Source organism: Cyanistes caeruleus, chromosome 11, assembly GCF_971803275.1.
Source record: "Cyanistes caeruleus chromosome 11, bCyaCae1.hap1.1, whole genome shotgun sequence".
Lineage (NCBI taxonomy): Eukaryota > Metazoa > Chordata > Aves > Passeriformes > Paridae > Cyanistes > Cyanistes caeruleus.
Window position 1 is genome coordinate 4,857,315 of NC_141711.1, and position 19,126 is coordinate 4,876,440.

At 47.4% G+C, this 19,126-nt stretch overlaps 1 protein-coding gene and 1 long non-coding RNA gene across 8 annotated transcripts in view; one reads left to right on the plus strand and one right to left on the minus strand.

Annotated features, from left to right (window-relative positions):
• The window catches only part of FRMD4B (FERM domain containing 4B), a 125,679-nt gene that overhangs the window by 66,130 nt on the left and 40,423 nt on the right, over positions 1-19,126 (plus strand). For 6 of the 7 annotated variants that reach the window (XM_086845228.1, XM_086845225.1, XM_086845226.1 and 3 more), the window contains 5 exons: positions 976-1,041; positions 1,763-1,857; positions 3,310-3,402; positions 6,590-6,674; positions 18,105-18,161. In XM_086845228.1, coding sequence (XP_086701354.1) covers positions 976-1,041; positions 1,763-1,857; positions 3,310-3,402; positions 6,590-6,674; positions 18,105-18,161 — 396 coding nt within the window. Of the gene's footprint in view, positions 1-712; positions 844-975; positions 1,042-1,762; positions 1,858-3,309; positions 3,403-6,589; positions 6,675-18,104; positions 18,162-19,126 lie in introns of those variants that run through there. The other variant, XM_086845230.1, reaches the window with a different exon arrangement.
• On the minus strand, positions 11,064-19,017 carry LOC147650952 (uncharacterized). The gene is made up of 3 exons (XR_015274786.1): positions 18,673-19,017; positions 18,084-18,261; positions 11,064-17,810 (listed from the first exon to the last, which is right to left on the minus strand). It is a non-coding gene; the product is annotated as an uncharacterized LOC147650952 (long non-coding RNA).

The following is a 19,126-nucleotide window of genomic DNA, read 5'->3' on the forward strand; positions in this document are numbered from 1 at the left end:
TTGCGTGTTGCTGTTTAATCCCTCTGGGAGCCCCTGTCTAAGCAAACCACCCCCAGCCTCTGCTCACAGCTCACAATTTAGAGTTGGCTGGAAGCTTGTGCTGCCAGGAAAACGAGTTACATTGAGGCTGGGAGGACAAATATGAAAGCCAGGTTCCCTTCACCAGCTCTCACCCGAAGAGTGCTGCAAAGCTGGTCCTCACTGAAGCTGCTGAAAGGCCCAGAATTAGAATAGATATTAAATAATGTAAAAGCTTTCATTGAAATGTATTAGATTTCAAAGGGCAGATATTAAAAGGGTATAATGGGCAGCTATTTCTGAATTGCTCACCTCCTAAAGAGAGGAAGAGGCTTAGTTTGCAGGAGATAAATGTGACATGAAAGAGGTGGTTCAGATATAGCATCAGAGGTTGCAAAGCTCGCCCCATTCTTAGTCATGCAGTTCAAGCACCTTCCTGATGTGTGCAGCTCCTATGTAAGAATCCCATGGAGGTGATGACTTCCAGTAGCTAAATGAAAATGTTACTGTGCTGGTAGAGACTCCATCTCTTCTGGACACAGGTCAGAGGACCAGATCTGGGCTGACCCATCTGCAGGGAGGGTTGGATGGATCTGGGTTTCCTGGGTCCCAGGTCATCTACTCCTCACCAGAGCAAAAGCCTGTGGCTGTGGCACTGGCCAGGCTGGTTCATCCTCACATTTAATTCTCACAGCATTTATGGGGTTTTTTTATCTGATCCTGAGTGCTGCTAAGCACCCTTAATTCCATCTTGAAGTTGCCAGGAACTGAGAGTGCTGAGGCAGCTCCCCAGATGGAGTCCTTGGAGAAGGACTCTCAGCTCTGGTACGGTGTCAATTCCCTTATCCATCAAAATCAGACACTTGTTTCACACTGCCCTTGTCCCCAAGCCTCACTGCTCTGGTGCAAGGCAGGAATCCTGCCCTTCCTGACAGGGCTGTGTTGCTGTCTTTGCAGATGACCGAGGGCCGGCACTGCCAGGTGCATCTCCTCGATGACAGGAACTTGGAGCTGCTGGTTCAGGTACAAACCTCACTCTTCTGGGGACAGGCAGCCAGTGCCAGATTTCTCTGCTTCTTTTCTTCTGGGGGCTGAAGTGAGGGTTGAAGAAAAGTTATTCCTCTTAGTAGAAAACCTCAGAGGAGTGGAATAAGCATGCTGAGGCAATATGTGCTTCTCCTGACACCTGGGTTAGCTGAAGGACTTCCCTGTCCTTCAAATATTGCCACAAAATATTTGTGGGCAAAATATTGCAGTTCTGCACTCAGTTTTTGCTTTCACCAAAATTCATAAAGGATATTAAACACACCCCTTGTGGTGGTGTTTTTTTGTCGTTCACATGGGAAGAAAACTCTGTGGGTTTGAGGATGTTTTATTCCTGTAACAGATCTCAAAGCACAAGATCCTCCACTACACAATATTATCTTAATTGAAAATTCCTTCCTGCTGTAAGTGCAGGAAAGCCTGGGATTCTGCCTTCTCCCCCAGAAAGAGGAAAGCAGCACTCAATCTGTGCCCTTCAGCTTAATGTCATGGATTAAGCACCAAAATGCCTCTCCATGCTCCACACAGCTCCACTGAGACACCCTGATATGAATCTGATATGTCACTTCTGTATTCAGTTGTACAACAGGGTTTTAGCGTGGCCATATGTACTCAAATGCCAGTGTTTGCACAGAAAACTTCTATTTTTTATTAAAAGCCTGGACTGAAATGGATAAAATTATTTTTATTCTTTCAATAGCCCAAACTTTTGTCTCGGGAGTTGCTGGATCTGGTGGCCTCACACTTTAACCTGAAAGAAAAGGAGTATTTTGGGATAACATTTATCGATGATACGTGAGTATGTTTATTTAGTTTAAACAGCTGTGTCATTATTGCAGTGTAAAACTTTATCTCTGATACCGTGACAGCTTGGTATGATGGAAAAATGACTTTTTCTTTCAAATAATAAAGGGTTTCGTACCTTGTGTTTGTGCTGCTTGGCTGGGGAAAGGGGAAGGCACAAAACAGAAAATATTTGGAAAATATCTTCTGGGCACAAACCAGAGAATCCTTGTAAAATATTTTCCTGATGATTTCACATTTCATATTTGTCTCAGACAGAGAAAAAACTGATTCAGTGATAATTTCCCATGTGAACACTCTCAGCTTTCCTCCTCTGCACTTTCAGTAACAACAAAAATGTTTTGCATTTATTTCCAAAATGAATTGTTCCTACTGCTTTGCACCTGAATCTCAGATGTATTATTGAGCCTTTTAACCCCAAATTTCCCAGTCAGAGTGAGCTGTGAGTTGAGTCCTGCCCAGAACCACGTTCCTCTGGCTGAGCCTGGGGGTGATGCTGTGCCCAGGCTCTGGAGCGCCGTGGGAGATCTGTTCCATGGCATTAACCCAGGGTCAGCTGGCTTCATTGCAGACTCACCTGCTGCTTAGGCTCATCTCTCAGCAGGGCACTGAAATGCCTCCCCACATCTGCTGGCTGCAGGGCCAGCATCTCCAGAGGAGTTACCAGAGGAGTTACCTTCAGCTGATCAGAGGTGCTCAGGGCAGTGGGGACATGGAGCTGTGCACTAAAACAGCTCCTAAATCAGCCTCTTGTCTAGTGGGAGGAACATCAGTTCCTGCTGCTTCCCATTGTCAATTTTTATGCAGTCCTGGATGGAAGCCTTCAACTTCAAATCTGAGGCACATCCCACGTGCAGGACTGGCCTGGGGACACACTGGAGTTCATGGAGCTGATGGGAGCTGCTCCCTCTGGGCTCTGACCCCAGCACTGTGTTATTTTTACCAGCCACTCACATCCTGGGCTGTCCCTAGAATATTTTTGTCCTTTCACTTGCTGGAAAATACTTTCCCCCAGCTCTTCTGTAAATCCCTTGAGGATACTGTTTGTACTTGGCTTATTTTTTCCCCCAGAAGAGCTGCCATGGAATTCTTCTGGATGTTTTTGGTTGCTGGCACCGAGTCATAGTGAGGTTTAAAGTGCTGGCAGGGGATTATCTAAAAGCTGTTGGCTTCCCCAGAAACTCCAGTGGGATCTCAGGGTGTATGCACAGGGCTGGGTGCTTGGAGAGAGTGTGTGGCCTCTGGAGGGCACCCATGGCTCAGCCTTGCAGGGTTAAGGGTTAGGTAAAAAAGGGAAATCATTTCAAGAGATGTTTGCCTGCCTTGGAGCTGAGTCTTGAACTTTTTAAGGTAACACTTGGAGTAAACAGGGGTACTAAAAAGAACTGAATTTCTGTATTTTCCATCCCAATTTTTAACCTTCTCCCCAACCTGTTTCCATAGAGGTCAGAGCGTCTGGCTGCAGCTGGATCACCGTGTCCTGGACCATGACTTGCCCAAGAAACCAGGGCCGGCAACTTTGTACTTTGCTGTTAGGTGAGTAATTGTTTCCACCAAGCAAACATTACCACTGGGGTTGGTTTATCACCAGGGGCTTTTGTTTAAAGGAACTGATTACAGATTTGATAAAGGAAATAAATGTCAAACCAACATGTTATTTTTAGAAGGAGATTAAGCCCTGGCTAAGTGCTGCTCTCTTTTGTATTTAACTATGAAATAAAGTAGGTTGGAACTTGCTACTTTTTAAACTGTTACTAGGACATTGTTCCTAAGGAGGGTTTGGGGGGTTTGTTTTATTTATTTATTTTTTAACCTCATATTTTAAATGTCTTCTTTGCCTGACTTGTCATTGAGTGTGCTAAATTGCAATACAGTTTATTCAAACAACTTTACTTACTTCTTTTCTTCTGTTTACTTAAGGGTTGCCTGTACTTTAAAGGGATTGCTGATGGTTGTTTTGCTCACGGCTTAACCAGTCCCCAGGAAAGAATAAAATCCCTGGCAAAATTATTATTTTGGCCAATGTAATTGCATTACTTTAGGGCTGGCAAAGCTCTGCTGGTTAAGGGCCTGAACAAAACTCTCTCCTACGAAACAGAGCTGTGCTGGCAGAAGAGATCAAGCATCATATTCTGAATATTGTTGCAGTTTTTGTTTTCCTTGCAGTCTATGAGGGAACGTGAGAGCAGACTGACCTCATTTGCTTTTCAGATCTGGGTAAATTTATGCCTTGTGTGCTTAATTATTTGAAGCACTTCCAAGGCAGAGCCTCTTGTGTAGCTTGGCTCGGTTGGCAGCGGCGCCTCCCCACGTCCCATCCCAGGGGAATGGGACAAACAAGTGGCACTTTGTTCTGGCTGAATACATGCTGATGTCTGATGGTGTCCAGAGCTCCTCTTCCACACTTAGCAGAAAGAAAAAGCTCCATTTATAAAGGGATGATGGGCTCTTCACTGTATATTTACAATGTTTGATCAGGACCTGGGAGGCCAAAGCCTATGGCTGCCCAAGAAAGCTGTGAAGGTAATCCTGTAATCTGAGCATTTTTTGGTTGGAATTTATGCTGTTTGCTCATGCTGTTCATTTTGGCCCTCTCTGTTGCAAGATGCTCCTGAGCAGGACAGGTTGTGCAGAGACTTGGGCAAGAGTTAATGTGCGAGGAGTGGGCTTGGAAAGATAAACTTTTAAAAGGGAATTTTAAGCCTGAGTACTCTGGGGTCATGAGATCCAAAACAGGTAACCAAGGAGGTGGGCAGTGAGATGCAGAGAAGGAGGGGGATGATACAGAAATAATTAGCACTACAGAAACTGCCTGATCCACAGAAAATAGATATTCCATCAGAAAAACCACTTCAAAACTTGCAGTTTCCATTTGTATTACCAGAAATGAAGGAATCTCCAGGTTCCTGTTTTTTTTCATCGCTTCTCATCCCTGAGCTTTTGCTGTTCAATAAGGAAACATGTGACAACCCTTTGAGATTTTAATTATTGCCAGGTGGCATAAACTCCATCCAGTCTCAGAGGTTTTTGGATGGAACACTCAGCTGAAGGGCTCGATGATGCAGATTGAGGACTTTCAGAAGCGTCATTTCAGCTTCAAGAATGCTGATAGCATCGGAAGTAGAAGCAGAATGTGCACTTTATGGTGTTCCCAAACGTGCCTGCCATGCCCTGAACATCCTTATCTCTGTGGTCCAGTGTTCCCCATCTGCGTGGGGTGATAAGAAGGTACAGCTTGTACACAGAGGAAATGGAACACAGGGACACAGCTGGGATTAGGGGCAGTGCCCCCCTGTGCCCTCACCCTAAATCCATAGATCCTGCAGCTTCCTGCTTTGTACCAGCAGTGACTGGGAGCTGCCTGATTCAGAGCCACAGCTGCCCTGCTTTTGAGGGTAAGTCAGCCACACCTGACCCTGGCTGAAAGAAACTGGAAGTGCAAATGAGGTCATTAGCTGAGGAAAATCACATTTTGGTGCAGTGAAGCAGGCTGAGGAAGGTCCACTCTGTGAAGGGCTGGTCTGGCAGCAGGCTGGGAAGGGATCAAGAGTGTGGGTCCTGCTCTCTGCTCTGCATTTCTGAAGAGAAACACTCAAGGGTATTTAAAGTAAAGTTAAGGAAAGCTGTTGGAAAAAAAATATATCAGAGATCAAGAGAGGGTGGAAATACACCTGTGGCTTGTGGAGTTTATGGGGGAAGGTGAGTCATGGAAATGTATAATAGCTTTTCAAATGTCTGGGGCAGGCTGCTGGGCTGCCCCTTGGACAGGCTGCATGCCTGTGAAATGGGTAAATTACCTGCAGAGGCGTTCTGGAGGGTGCTTTAAAATTAATTCGATGGAACACGCTGTAGGAATGTGGAATATTAAAGCAATTACTATTTAATGTGTCACTTTTCTGAAGTCACAGCATAAACACTGCAAACATTCCTGACACGTGTGGCAGGTCCCAGCTTTACTGTTCCCTGCCACATTCTGTCTGCTGCTGCTGGGGAGTCGCTCAAATGTCCTACAAATCACCCATGCCAAGGTGATCATCAGTGCAATCACCAGGGGATGGAGCTTGAGGAGCCTCAAAAGCAGCTTGGGGCTGTGGGAGAGTTTGGTCTGGTTCTGACTGCCCTGTGTGGGTCATCCAGCCCTCCTGCTGTCAAGGACAAGACATTGGGAAGCCCTGGGTGATCTGCACTGCTGAGGCAGTGGTGGTCCAGGTCTTTGCTTGGCTGTAAAAATGTTGTGTTTTCTGCCTGGCATTTAGTGGGAGCATCTGGACCTGGAGCGAAGGGAATGGCTCTTATTAACATTTCTGTTCTCCTGGAAGGTCCTGCAGGGCTGCCAGCAACCCCAGTCCTCCAGCAGAGTGCTGGACTGGCTTCCCCACCTGCAGCACGTTCAGAGCTGCCTTTTCCACTGCTGTGACTTCACCTGCAGAGCAGGGATGGGCTTTGCTCCTGTAGCATTCCACAGGGTTTTCATCTCATTTGAAAAGTCATCACATATCCAGGATCTCTTGAGCCAGGAGTCCCTGTTCCCTGTGTGCTGTCAGGCTGTGATTTCTGCTTGTTCCCTCCTAAAAGGCAGGAAATTAAGTGCAGTAGCTCATAGTTCCTCTGTGCTATTTTATTGCTAGAGAACAAAACCCTGAGGAAATAAAATGACTTGGGAGGAAGATGAAACCTATTCAAGAGAGTAACTCATGTTTTTGGTTCTCTTTTTAATTTTCAGGTTCTACATTGAAAGCATTTCCTTTCTCAAGGACAGAACTACAGTAGAGCTGTTTTTTCTGAATGCCAAGTCCTGTGTACACCAGGTAAGACTTGGAGCTTCTTGTGCATCTCTCTTCTATTGCTCCTCTGCCACATACTCAGTCCTGAGAACTTGGTGGGGGCTGTGTCTGATTTCTAGAGCTAATTGAAGTATGAAGGTCTCAGCGTGCTGACTCTCTCCTTGCCTTGAATGCTGATGCTTCATGTAAATGGATGAGGCTGATGGTGGTTTCCTAGTCCTGCTTTCACAGCCCTGCTGTGTGCTCAGTGCTCTACAATGATTCTTAAATACTCCAAAGCTTTTAAGATACTTGAAATCTGGGTTGTAACTTCCCAGGTAGGCTCTGCTCAGTGGCACATCCTCCTACACTGCAGAGCAAACACTCAAGGCAAGCCTCTTTTCACTGACCTTGAATCAAACTTGTCTTAAGAAGAAAAGGCCTGTGAGGAAGGTCCTGTGTTGTGGATTTGTTCCCTAATTCCTTTATTTCCTGCCTCAATTCAGTGAGATGTTAAAGTAACAGTAAATAGTAATAGCAAATCCAATAAAGTAGCAATTACAACCAGTTGTTGGAATACTTTCTGTATTTACTTTCTGGTTGAAAAGCTTCCACTGTTATCTTAAAATATTCAGATTGGTAAAATACATGCTTTTAAAAGTCACATCAGGATGTGGTAATCAAAATCTTAAAGAATAAGGTTGATTTGCTGCAGGTACATCTTGGTCTGGAATAAGAGTGGTGTGACAGCAAATTTCGCCATGCCCCTACGAGTAGCTGCAGTTCAGTGAACTTTACTCTGATGCTTCTGGGATTTTCCAGTTAATGTCAAACTCTGGTGCCTTTTGTTTTCACTCATGGTTCAATCAGTCTGAGAGGGTCACTTGGTTCTTACAACCTCTCCTTGGGAAGCAATCCTTTATCACTAACTGGTGGTGGAGCTCTGTGTAGCCAGCCAAAGGTTTTACCTTCAGTATGCTTCGGATTTTGGAGAATTCTCATTCAGTATCCAGTTTTCATTATTTTTTTAAAGAACTATAGAAACCTGAAAGTGGTTAATGGGAGAGCTGTGACTGTGCTTAGTACAGGAATTGCTTTCTGGAAGAGTAAAGGAAATTGGTGCATTTTTACAACACATTGAAGTTTGAAAGGTGCTTGAAGAACTTGAGGCCTCACTGGTTTATGGGTATTAAAAAGCAAATCTCCATTTGACATATCTGCCACTTAAAATGAAGGGTCCTGGCAGCTTGTAGCCATGCTTAAATTGCTCCTTAACTGGAGCAGTTTAACAAGACAGGTAGCACAAATAATTTTGGAATTGGAATATGGATCTGGTTTTGTGATGGAATGTGGAAAATGCCATTGCTATTGAAACAAACCCTGGTCAATATGAAAACGTTTGGGTGCCAGTATATGTGTTTATGTGCATGAATAAACCATGTCAGAAAGCAAAGGAGAAGCATAAAAAAAAGAAGTTTGAAGGCAGGCTGGCTTTTTTTCCCCTATGGCTTGCAAGGGGTGTGCTCTAATTGTAGCAACCCAAAGTGTGGCATCCCTGTTCCAGCAAGCAAAACTGCCAGAAGCAGGGGCTTTCTGTTGTGTCCAGTTTCTGTGGGCAGCAGAAGGATGAGGATGAGGAGCATCACTTCCTCCTGAGAGAAGGTTCTCTGGGCAGCACCAGGTGATTCAGCACACAGGGAAAGCTGGGGAGCCCTGGCTCTGCCTGCAGCCTTCTCTGTGCTGGCAGTTTCACAGCCCAAGCCTGTGGCTCCTTCAGCAGGAGCCAGTTCATCTACTCTCAAGTAGCTTTTAACCTTCCAATTAGCTCTTGTGAAAATATTTTGTTCTACGTGACAAACTTCAGGTCAGTCTCTAGGTTTCAAGTGCTCGTGAAGGGCACGTGGGCCCAACTGTAAGGCCCTGGGATGTGGACAGGAGGATGCACAAAGGCCCCTGAGATGTGCTCCCATGGCCTGCCCTCTCCTGTGGTGCTGTTGGCTCCTTTGTGGGCAGGGAAGAGCCATGGGATGAGTGAATAGGAGCAGATCCCCAGCCCCATGAGGCAAGTGGCTGAGGCTCACTGATGACAGCCAGGAATGTTCCCTGGCATTTCTCAGTCACTCATCCAGCTCCAGGAGGTTAGACCTGCCTCAGTTTGGCTTTTTGGTTTTGCGTTTTTCCCCCCTTCCTTTCCTTTCCCTGCTGCTTTCTTGGAGTGAGGAAACCCCAGTGTGTCAAAAAGCAGGAACCCACACCCAGCCCATGTGCTCAGGAGAGCTCCTCAGTGCACAGGCAGTGCCAAAGGATGCCCTGCCAGGGCAATATCCTAACCTGGATCTCTGCATGAAGCCTCTGCTCTCTGTGGGCCAGAGAATGTGGTTCAGGAGAGATGCTGCAATACCCGGGGTGTGCTAAGACCTGCGTGGATAAGATTGTTTAAAAGTCAGCCGTGTTTTTTTTTGCTTTCACAAAGGTGTTTCCAACGTTTTCACTGTAGCTTTTCTCCACAGGGAAACCCCAAATCCAGGGTGGTGCAAATGCCTGATGCTTGAGTGCTCTTGTGACATTCTGGAGCACTGGCATGTGTTGACAGCACAGCAGTGTGTGGGTACCTGTGCTCCCATGGCTTCTGTCTCTCTAGAGGACAGTGATGTTTTTCTGAGCAGGGGAGGAGAGGGTGGTGCTGCCCTGCATGTGCCAGGGGCACGCCAGTGCTCCTGCTGGCACGTGGGACACACCAGGAGAGCCAGACCAAGGCTTGGGTGAGTCTGCCAGCACAATGGCACAGCTCTGCACCAGCCCTTCCTGTGCAGGGGATTTATCCTCGGCTTACAAGGTTCAGAGGCTGCATCAGAAATGTATTTACAGTGCTCTTTGAGATGTCTGTGTGTGAAATCCTGGAAGTGGCTGTATCAAATCAGAGAGAATGGAATCCCCCAAAGGAAATCCAGCACCTCTGGGGTCAGGCTGGAGCTGCTGGGCAATGTGTGCTGCCCAACTTGTACCAGATAAATAAAAATTTAGGGTAAATACTACAGCATATTACTATATTATTAGTTACATAATATATTACAAAATATGATTATGAGTGAGAAATAATGAAATCAAAACCTGCATGACAGCTCTGAAAAGGGTGAAGGCTTGCTTGGTGTTCTGCAGTGCACAGCCACGATTCTCTTCCTCACCTTTCAACCCCACATTCCTTCTTTCAAATCTCTGCTCCTTTCTGCAAACCAGGTGCTGCTTTACCCTGCCAGGACTTGGAGGAATCTGGGGCTTGTGCATTTTGCAATCTCTGTAGACATTTTGGCAAGGAAGGGACAAGATAGACAATAAAATCTTATCTGCCAAAAAATTATTTCTTTCAACTCCCCACCCACTCCCCCACCTCTGTGCTCCTCTGTACAGTCAAAGCTCCTTTGTGCCTCTGGGACCTTTGCTGGCACGTGCCAGGTTGGTGCATCCTCTGTGACCTGTGCTGTTCCCTGTGTGTTCTCCTCTGCCTGTGAGTTCTCCTCTGCCTGTGAGCAGCTGGGGAGCTGGGGGAGACCCCTTTGCCTGAGGCACAAGAGGGATGAGACCTCATTTTTACTTTTGTGAAGCCTCCTTTGGATGTGAACAGCACACAACATTTGCTGTTGCACTTGCAAGAGCGCCCGGTGCCCCCTCAATGCACAAACCTTGGCATCCAGCTGAGACAGCAAATGCTGCCAGAGCTCTCACCCTGCCCTCCTTTCATGTCAAGCTGCCCATTTTCCCCCTGGTCTGGTGCTGCAGTCCCCAGGCCCTCTCAGTCCTGTGTGGTCCCAGCAGCTGCCTGGCTCCTGCTCTCCAGCCTCCACACTCTTGGAGCTTGGAGAAGTCACATGCATTGGCAGGAACAGCTTGGACCACCGAGCAGGAGGTGGGAGCTGGTGATAATTGTATATCCAGGTCTGTGGAAGTGTATTCCAGTGACTTGGTTAAAAACTCATTTATCCACATGTATTTTGGGAGAATGCAAAGGCTGGAAGTGCTTTGTGTACGCCTGGGCTCTCGTTTTCTTACGTGCCTCTCTTTTCCAAGGCTTTGAGTATCGCTGCCTGAAAACCTTCAGTGGTGACAACTTCAGTTTAAAAGCCTTCTCTCCCATCATTGACTTCAAGAAGCTGGGTTAAGGTTTATAGCTGACTGAAACCTACTGTACAGCTGGAATTTGGGAGAGTGGAAGTGCTTGTTCCCAGGTGAAATGGGTATCTCAGCATGGCTGTGTTTGCACAGGGAGCTCTGTAACGTGTTCAGTGTGTTATTGCACAGCCCATGACCATAGCTGGGATGCTTTTAAGGAGGTGGGTCAGAACTTGGTCACGCACATGCTGATGATAAATTTGAGAAGATAAATTAGTCTTTTCTTCTTTTGAAACAGCCAAGTTTGGAAAAATAACACCCTACTTGGCTAGCAAAGAACTGTCAAGTTTATTATGCATTAGGGCTAACCTCCATATAGCTCTGCAGCCATACAGTTGAGTCTTTGACAGGTCTTAAAATATGTTCTGTAAACGAAGATCTTGGTCAAGTTGGCTGCCTTCCCCTCTTCCTCTGTATCTCAGGGTGTTGGGGGGTTTATTTAAGTTCCCATTTGCTTCAAGGACTTGTAAGAATTGCTTTAAAAAAAGAAAAGGAAAAAAAAAAGGAAAAGTTAAAGGAAATGTAAGTTTTCAGAGGAGTCTGTAACTGTGATAGCTCCATGAACAGCAATGCTTGTGAGCACTTGGCAGCCTGAAGACCAGTGCTTACCAAGAAGAGCTGTTGAAACAGACCCCTGGTGTGAGCATAAAGTCTGGCTGGTTCCCAGCTCATGGGGAGCAAAGTGGTCATATATCAGAGAGCTCTCGAAAGTTTTATAATGGATATTTCCTAATTCCCCCCCACCTCAAGGGAGAGGGGAATGTTCCCATGCAGCCTTGTAACACGGTGTAGCCTAGGCTATTAAATACCCTCTGTCCAGTGCCTGAATTGGCTGTTCTGCTCCCAAAGACAGCTCATGTACAGCCCAGGTTGAGGTTCAGCAGGGTTGGGTTAGGGTTAGCAGCTGGCCTTCTGCTCCTCCAGGGCTGTTCTGTCCTGTGGATTCTGCCATGGCAGCCACCTCCATGGCCCAGCCTTCACAGCAGCACGCCAGCAGATGAGGAGGATGGAGCGAGGTTGTGCCTGTGAGCAAAACGTGACAGGAGGGGGAGGCAGGACCCCACACTGATGTAGGTGGGCAGATCTCCATGAGGCCCCCCACTCATTACCCCTGGTGACCTGTGAGGCTCCTGGGGAGGTGCAGGCTGTGTCTCAGCTGGGCTGGCCCATTGCATATGGAGATTCAGTTGATTTGCAGGCAGAGTTTCGTACCTCACATCTCTGGATGTAGTCACCTCCTCCTGGGACTAACAACTGGGTTAGTTGCCATGAAGAGTCCTGCACCTTTGATGTCCTGGCCACAGAGCAAAGATGCTGTGACAGCTCAGCCTGTTTGGTGTTGTGTGTTGGATATCTCACTGTGATGGTGGCGTAGGAAAGCAAAAGGCTGTGATTATGTGTTAAGGCTAATGACACTTGCTCTGTACCCTGGCTTGCAGACCAGGGAAGTCTTTATGCCTCTCCCCCATTCTCTGCTTTTACTCTTGTATTAATGAGAAACAAGCAGCACTAAACATGTTCCTGTTGCGCTGTGCAGGCGAGTCTGAGTAGCTGCTCCTGTCCCTGGAGTTCCTTCTAAGTGTTGGCTGAAGCACAAAAGGCAAAGGGAAATGGATGAGAGTGGCTGGCAGAGACAGCAAAATAAAGGGTGTTACAGGGAAACCTGAAGCTGTTCCTTACCACGAGGCACCAACAGCTTTTATTTGTGAGCTGGGTTGGCTTGAGCCGCTGAGGTGAGAGGCAGCAGGTCTGGCCAGGGAAGAAGAGCAGTGTTTGGTCTCAGTGCTCCCTTGTGCTCGGTATGAGGAGCTGTGGGGTTCCATGCATGAAATGGGAGACATCATGGACCATCTAAATGCTGTGAAGCCGCTGTGAGACCCTCTGAGGCACCCAGGCTGCAGGGCCCAGTGGGGGAAATGCAGCACAAGGGGAAATCTGAAGCACTCCTTTGAGGAAGGTCAGGAGGAGCAGGCTTCCATTTGCTCCTATCACAACTCTTTTGTGTTCTGCTTTTTTTTGTGCTTTGCTTTACCTCCCTGAGGTGTTGGAGGCAGACTCTTGCTTTGCTGTGCTTTTTCCAAGCTGGGAGTTTCTGTCCTTGGGAATTGAGTCCCGGTTAAGATGCTCAGCAAAGCCTGGTGCATCTGCTGCAGAAGGGAGTGGGATGGTGCTCCAGTGCATGGCAGGGCAGTGTGAACAGCAGGTGCCAGCACCAGGACTCAGACGTAGGTGTGAATGCTGGTAATTGGGACAGGCAGTTTAAAGCTGGAGGTTATCCATGTGCTGCCAGCGTTTGTCTCTGTGCAGTAATTAATTACCCAGCACAGCCACTCCGACAGGACCAGTGACAGGATCTGCCTGACCTAGTTCCTCCTGCACAGCTTGTGTGGTGTAACAGGTTGTGGCCAACACCCACTGCCCCCCCCAGCCTGTCAAAAAAAACCCTTAAACACTGAAAAGCTGCTAAGCTTTCTGCACTGCTGGGGCCTGCCAGCCCATCTCCCTGGCTGCCAGGACAGCAGCAGGGATACTGCATCCCTGCTGGGAAGTCACCTCTGTGCTGGATAAGGGCACAGGCACTGATTTGTTCCCTTGTGCTGGGTCCACACCCAGCTCATTGCCTGCCTCTGTTTGTCTGGGTCCTTTCTTCCCCTCTGACTAATTGCACCCTTCTTTCAGCTTTTTTTAAAATCACCTTTTGGTAATCACTGGTAATTATATTCAATCTTGTGGCTGTCTCGAGGCTATTCAGTCATAGGGTGTGCATTTTTGGGGGTGTCTTTGGCTAATACAAATTTTTAAGGAATCCGTTTGAGGCAACAAGTGTGTTAGTATCTCCATTCTGAAATCTTCAGGTGAAATGATTTTGTTGTCAGCCTTTAACCTCTGGAGGTTTCGTGTGGTTTGAACAAACCATGTCCACTTTCACTTCTTGCTCTGGCTCTAAAGAGTTAAACATGACAGTTCCTGTGTGTGCTTATTTTTTTAAATCTGCTTTAATCTGAGTTTACGGCCTAAAGATTTGCTTAACACAGTTAATGCTCATCTGACTATCATCACTCTTGATCTGAGTTTTCATCAGGATTTCAGACTTGTATCTCTGGCAGTAAATTCTAGCGTTGTTGCTGTGTCTAATGAGGGTTCACTGCTCTATCCATGACCAAGTGTATGATTTTTATCACAGTCTAAGTCCATGTCTGTGCAGCAAGACTTGAGCTCCTGTCTGAACTGGGGGCTAAATTTTGCCCATGGGCCCAAGGTTGAGTTGGTCTTTCCCAGATGCTGAGATAGTGATACTCCTGCTCTACAGTAATTGCCAACCAGTTTGGACACCTGCTGCAGCCTTTTATTACTTTTATCAGGATGACAAAAGCCACCACCTGAATCTGCTGGACCAAGTGCAGTGTTTAGATAAGCCAGTGGTCTTTTGGCTGAATCTATCTCGTTGATTAAAATGAACAGCCCCCATTAGTGCAAACTCTAATGGAAAAATATCAGTTTCATCCCCCTCCCTCGAGCTACAGTCACCAGTTTCTTTAAACTCATTTACATCTCAAAAGTAGAAGACTCAGATTCCATTATCTGAATGACATACATCTACTTAACCTTGTGCTGGTGACCTTGTTCCCACTTGGGACAAATCTAGGAAAACCTTCTACCTTCATCTTCAACACATGGCCATGGGAGAACTGGCTGCCCTGGCTCTCAAGGTCCCTCACTTGCTCACTGAAGTCTCTGCTTGAATTACCCTGGTGATGGCAGGCAATGCAAATTAATCTTCTTACAGTCATTTTCCCCATCTATTTTTGAAATCTGACCTTGCTGATAAAGCAGTACTAAAACAGAAACCCCCATCTGCCAACCTCCAGGCTGAAGGATGATTATAAAATCAAAATATTGCCTGAGTGGGTAGAGTCACAGTCCTGCACTCCAGAATGACACATATCACTGTCTGGATTTGTGTCAAGCCAAGGGCTGTCCAAACTCCATGACAGCCCAGGGCAGAGCTGGATTACATCACAGCAATGGCCAATTGGGGAGCCAGATGGCAAATAATGTTATATTATGATGAAAAATACTTCCAGGCTCAGAGGGAATTGTCCAAGACGCTGTCACTTGGAGAGCATTAGTCTGTCAAATGCAGGCTGAGCTGGGCTTTGGCATCCTTTGCTTCAAATCCTTGCTCTACTACTTAGCTACTGCAGGACTTCAGGGCAGTCCCTTCACTTCCTGCACCTTTTTTTTTTTTTTCTGTGATTTTTAGTCCCCTTAAAGGATGGGTTGTTCTTCAGGTTGGTTGTTATTTTGGTTTTTGTTCTCCTGAGCCTGGCTTAGTGTGGCCCCAGTCTCCTGCCATGGTTACTGTGCAGTGACACAGGATAATAACTAGGGCTGGTCCATCCTGTTCTCAGGCTTGCAGCAGCTGGAGAGATATGATGGCAGCCCCTCTCCTGGGGTGACCTGTGTGTCCCCTTTTCTTGCTCAAGACACCTGCAACATCTTCAAGAGATCAATTTAGGGAGGACCTTCTTACCTGTTCACTCCTTTACATCTCCTAAGCAAATGTGTTTGAAACTGAGGGCACTGGCACAGCAAATCCCTCATTCTGAAAGTGAAGACTGAAACTTCCTCATCTGGGGAAGCCAGTCCCCCTTCATGGTCTCTTTGGTCTCCTAAAACCTTAAATGAAGTGGTTTGTGGGATCACTGTTAGCATTTGTGCCATAGCAGCCCATAACGTGAGCAGAGTTTCTTAATGCCAGTGTCTAGGAAAAAGCAAACACAGAAGAGCAGCCTCGTAATTACTATTGCTAATTAGTTAATGGCCGTGAGGTGCTTTGAAGATGAAAAGTGAGGATGTGCTTGGTTATTAAGTCCCAAACACCCCTGTAAGGGCAGCAGCAGCTCTTGCTGTGGGTCAGCAGAGACTCTGCTGCAGCAGCTCATTGAGTGCTGCCGAGCTTGTCTGGGAGCCAGCAATAAATCCAGAGGGCTTTGGAGAGTTAAATCTCCTGGAGTTTCTTGTAGGCTTAAAAGGCGATGAGCTGAATGTGGATGATTCTGCCTTAGGGCAGGGCAGTGGTCTTGATGAGCTTTTATGGTCCCTTTTGTACCTGTTTTCCCCGATTTTGTGATGCAGGGACAGCTTTGCTGAGCCAGGTCTCGCCTTTCCTGCTGAGCTGAGGTTCCCAGTGATGGCATTTTCTCATATCTGAGTTCTCTGCCTGCTGCTGAAGGACACCATGGCGCTGGGGTGACCTGATCTCCCGTAATCCTCTCACCACCAGAGCTGGCATCAGAGGTTGCTGGGGCAGATGCAGTTTAAGCTTTCAAAAAGCCAGCTCAGATGTGCATGACAAAGAATAACCTGATACAGACCTGGAAGTAACAAAGTGCCTTGAAATTGCACCTACGTGAAGAGCTTCTGGGCTGCAATCTCGCCTCTTTTCTTAAGCATCAACATGAAAGGGATCTGAAGGATGCACTTCAAGCTATTTTTTTTTTTCTCTTAACTTGTGATGCGCCCCTCCTCTTCTAATAAAATAAGTCTGGGAATGCTTTGCAGGCTACTCCTGCGTAGCTGGTGCCACACCTGTTGGGAAGGGGAAATTCCTCTTGGTCTGCCTGTCAGAGAAGCCTGGGGGAGCACTGCTGCTGGATGTTTTATTGACAAAGCTGGCAAAAAAACTTCCTTTCCATGGAAATTGAATTATTTGTTTGTTCACTTTTGAATTTAGTCTCTGTGGCCCAGACCTGCAGCTGTGGTAAATTAGCTCAGCCCCAGATGTGCCCTAATATATTTTGAGATGTCATTTCCCTGTATCTGTATGTAATTCTGTGGATCTTCCTGCTGCTTTGGTTTTGGCATTATTTCAGCTTTTGGTCTGCTTTGTCTCCTCATTCAGCCAACAGATCCTGGGGAGTAAGGATGTGTTGGGACCTCAGTGACGTGAGGCAGGCATCATATCCACTATCTCCATTTGCAGAAGGTCAATAAGAAAAATCTGTGTTCACAGGCTGCTTCATAAGCTCAGTTTTGTGCTTTACCCACTGTTGGCAGGATGCAGGAGGAGTGCAACTGTCAGTGCATCTCCTTAACTCTTCCAGTGTCACTGCTGGTCCCAGAGATAGAACCAAGGCCAGGGATTTTCCTGGTAAGAAGCTAACCTGGAAAGTTTGTACTAAGCTCACAAGCAGAAGGGGAAAAAAAAAGGATCCTCATGTAGTTTTGATGCTTTGGCACCTGTGGAGTTTCTGAGTACGTAGTGCTGTTAGTACAGGGCTGGTTTTGGAGTGGGCTCAATGCACAGGAGATTTCCAGCATGGGGTCCATGCAGTTTTTGTGAACATTGCTCTAGAACTCCAGTGGAGTTGGAAGAAATGAAGGCTGAAGGATGCAACTGAGCAGGACAAAGGACTCAGTTATGCTGTCCTTGTGATTAATCAGTAAGACTGGTTTAGCACCAGGGGGCTGTGCACCACAATCACAACAAACAAGGAATAGTCCTGAAACTGTAAACAGCAAAACTCTTCACCAAGAGATGGATGCAGTTCCTCGGTTTTCTCTTGTCTGGGATGGGGCTGTCCCTGTGGATAGGCGCACCCAAGCTCAGCTTCAAATGAGCTGGGAAATACCTCTTCTTGTAGGAGGTTTAGGTTTTATCGAGTACTGGTACTTGTCGAGCTGTTATGTGCTCCTGGGTGCCACCCAACCATGGATCTGCCGTGCCCCATCTGGCAAGTGTTGAATGCCAGGCTGAACAGGGCTTGGAGTGACCTGGTCTGGTGAGGGTGTCCCTGCCCAGGGCAGGGGGCTTGGAACGAGATGGTTGTTAAGGTCCCAAACCCAACCAGACTATGATTCCAGCCCAAACCAGTCTGATTCTGTGAACCTGTCCCTGAGGAGAGGCTGTGCTTCGAGCCATGGAAATCCCTTCTCTGCGGCACGGCAAAGTCCGGCAGCGTGCGGGGCTCGGCCACGGAGCGGCACCGTGAAACGCACTAACAGCGGGATCTGCAAAGAAATGAGGCGGAGGGCAGGGCTGGGGGTGGGAGGCCGGGCTGTGTGCCGGTGGCAGCGGGGGGACACGGGGCGGGGAGCGCTGCTGTGGCAGCGAGAGGAGCCGCTCCGGCAGCGGGAGCCGGCAGCGCCCCGCCCGCCGCCCCTGCCCCTTCCCCGCCCGCCGCCCCTTCCCCTTCCCCGCCCGCTGCCCCTGCCCCTTCCCCGCCCGCCGCCCCTTCCCCGCCCGCTGCCCCTTCCCCGCCCGCCCGGCCGCGCTCGGCTCACGCTCCGCTCTCTCCGCCACAGGGGCAGATCCAGGTGGACAGCGAGACCGTCTTCAAGTTGGCCGCCCTGGTGCTCCAGGTGAGTGTCTCCCCCGGCTGGGGTTTGGTTTCCCCTTCCCGGCGTTTTCCCCCCGCCCCGCAGGGTTTGTGGGATCCGCGGCTGGGGAGCGGAGGGGAAGCTGGAACACATAGGAGTTGGGTTTTTTTGGTTTTTTTTTTTTTGTTTGTTTGTTTGTTTTTGTTTTTTTTTTTTTTTTTTCTCGTAGGCGAGTAAGAAATATTTATTTGAGGAGTTCTAAGTTGAAAGAGTGAAAGCTAATCAAGGGAAGTCATTTATTCCGGGCAGGTTTCCATTCAATTTATCACTTAGACTAATTTAAATACATTCCAGAGATCTGGGAAGAAAAGTGTAAATATTGTAGCTCAATCAGCTACATTATGCCTGTGAATCTTCTTTTCCGAACATATGGTTTTGATACCTCTGTTATGTTGAAATATGCAGTGTCAGTTTTCCCTCTCATTAATCTAGTTTTGTTCTACTTAGAGTTAAGCTCCAGTTATTTACCGCTTGCTATGAAATAAAATCCTACCTTTCAAATATTGGGGGTTTTCCCCGTTGCACTGTCATTGACAAAGTGCCACAGCAAAGCTGCAGCAGCTGCAGCTTGATGTGCCCGAGCAGTTGTTTTCATCTCGAGTGAACACAATTCTTCCCAGCTGCTGACCTGGCTGCACAGCCAACCTTTGCCTGGATGAGGGAGGAGGGAGAATTGTATTTCACTTCTTGTGCAGTAAAAGCGACATTTGATTTGCAATGCGAAATTCATCCCCGTTTTGGAAGCAGTTTTATTTGTGCTGTAGGTGGATTATCTACAGCTGGGAGCACGAGGGGCCAAGTCCAGCTCTGGAGCACATGCAGACAGGCTCCGTGTTTTGCAGGGAGTGTGGCGAGGGTCAGGATATCTGCCTGCAGAGCTGTGGGAGTGGGGAAGTGAACAATGCTGGGAAAATCGAGGGTTTTGAAGAGATCATGTTTTAATTCTG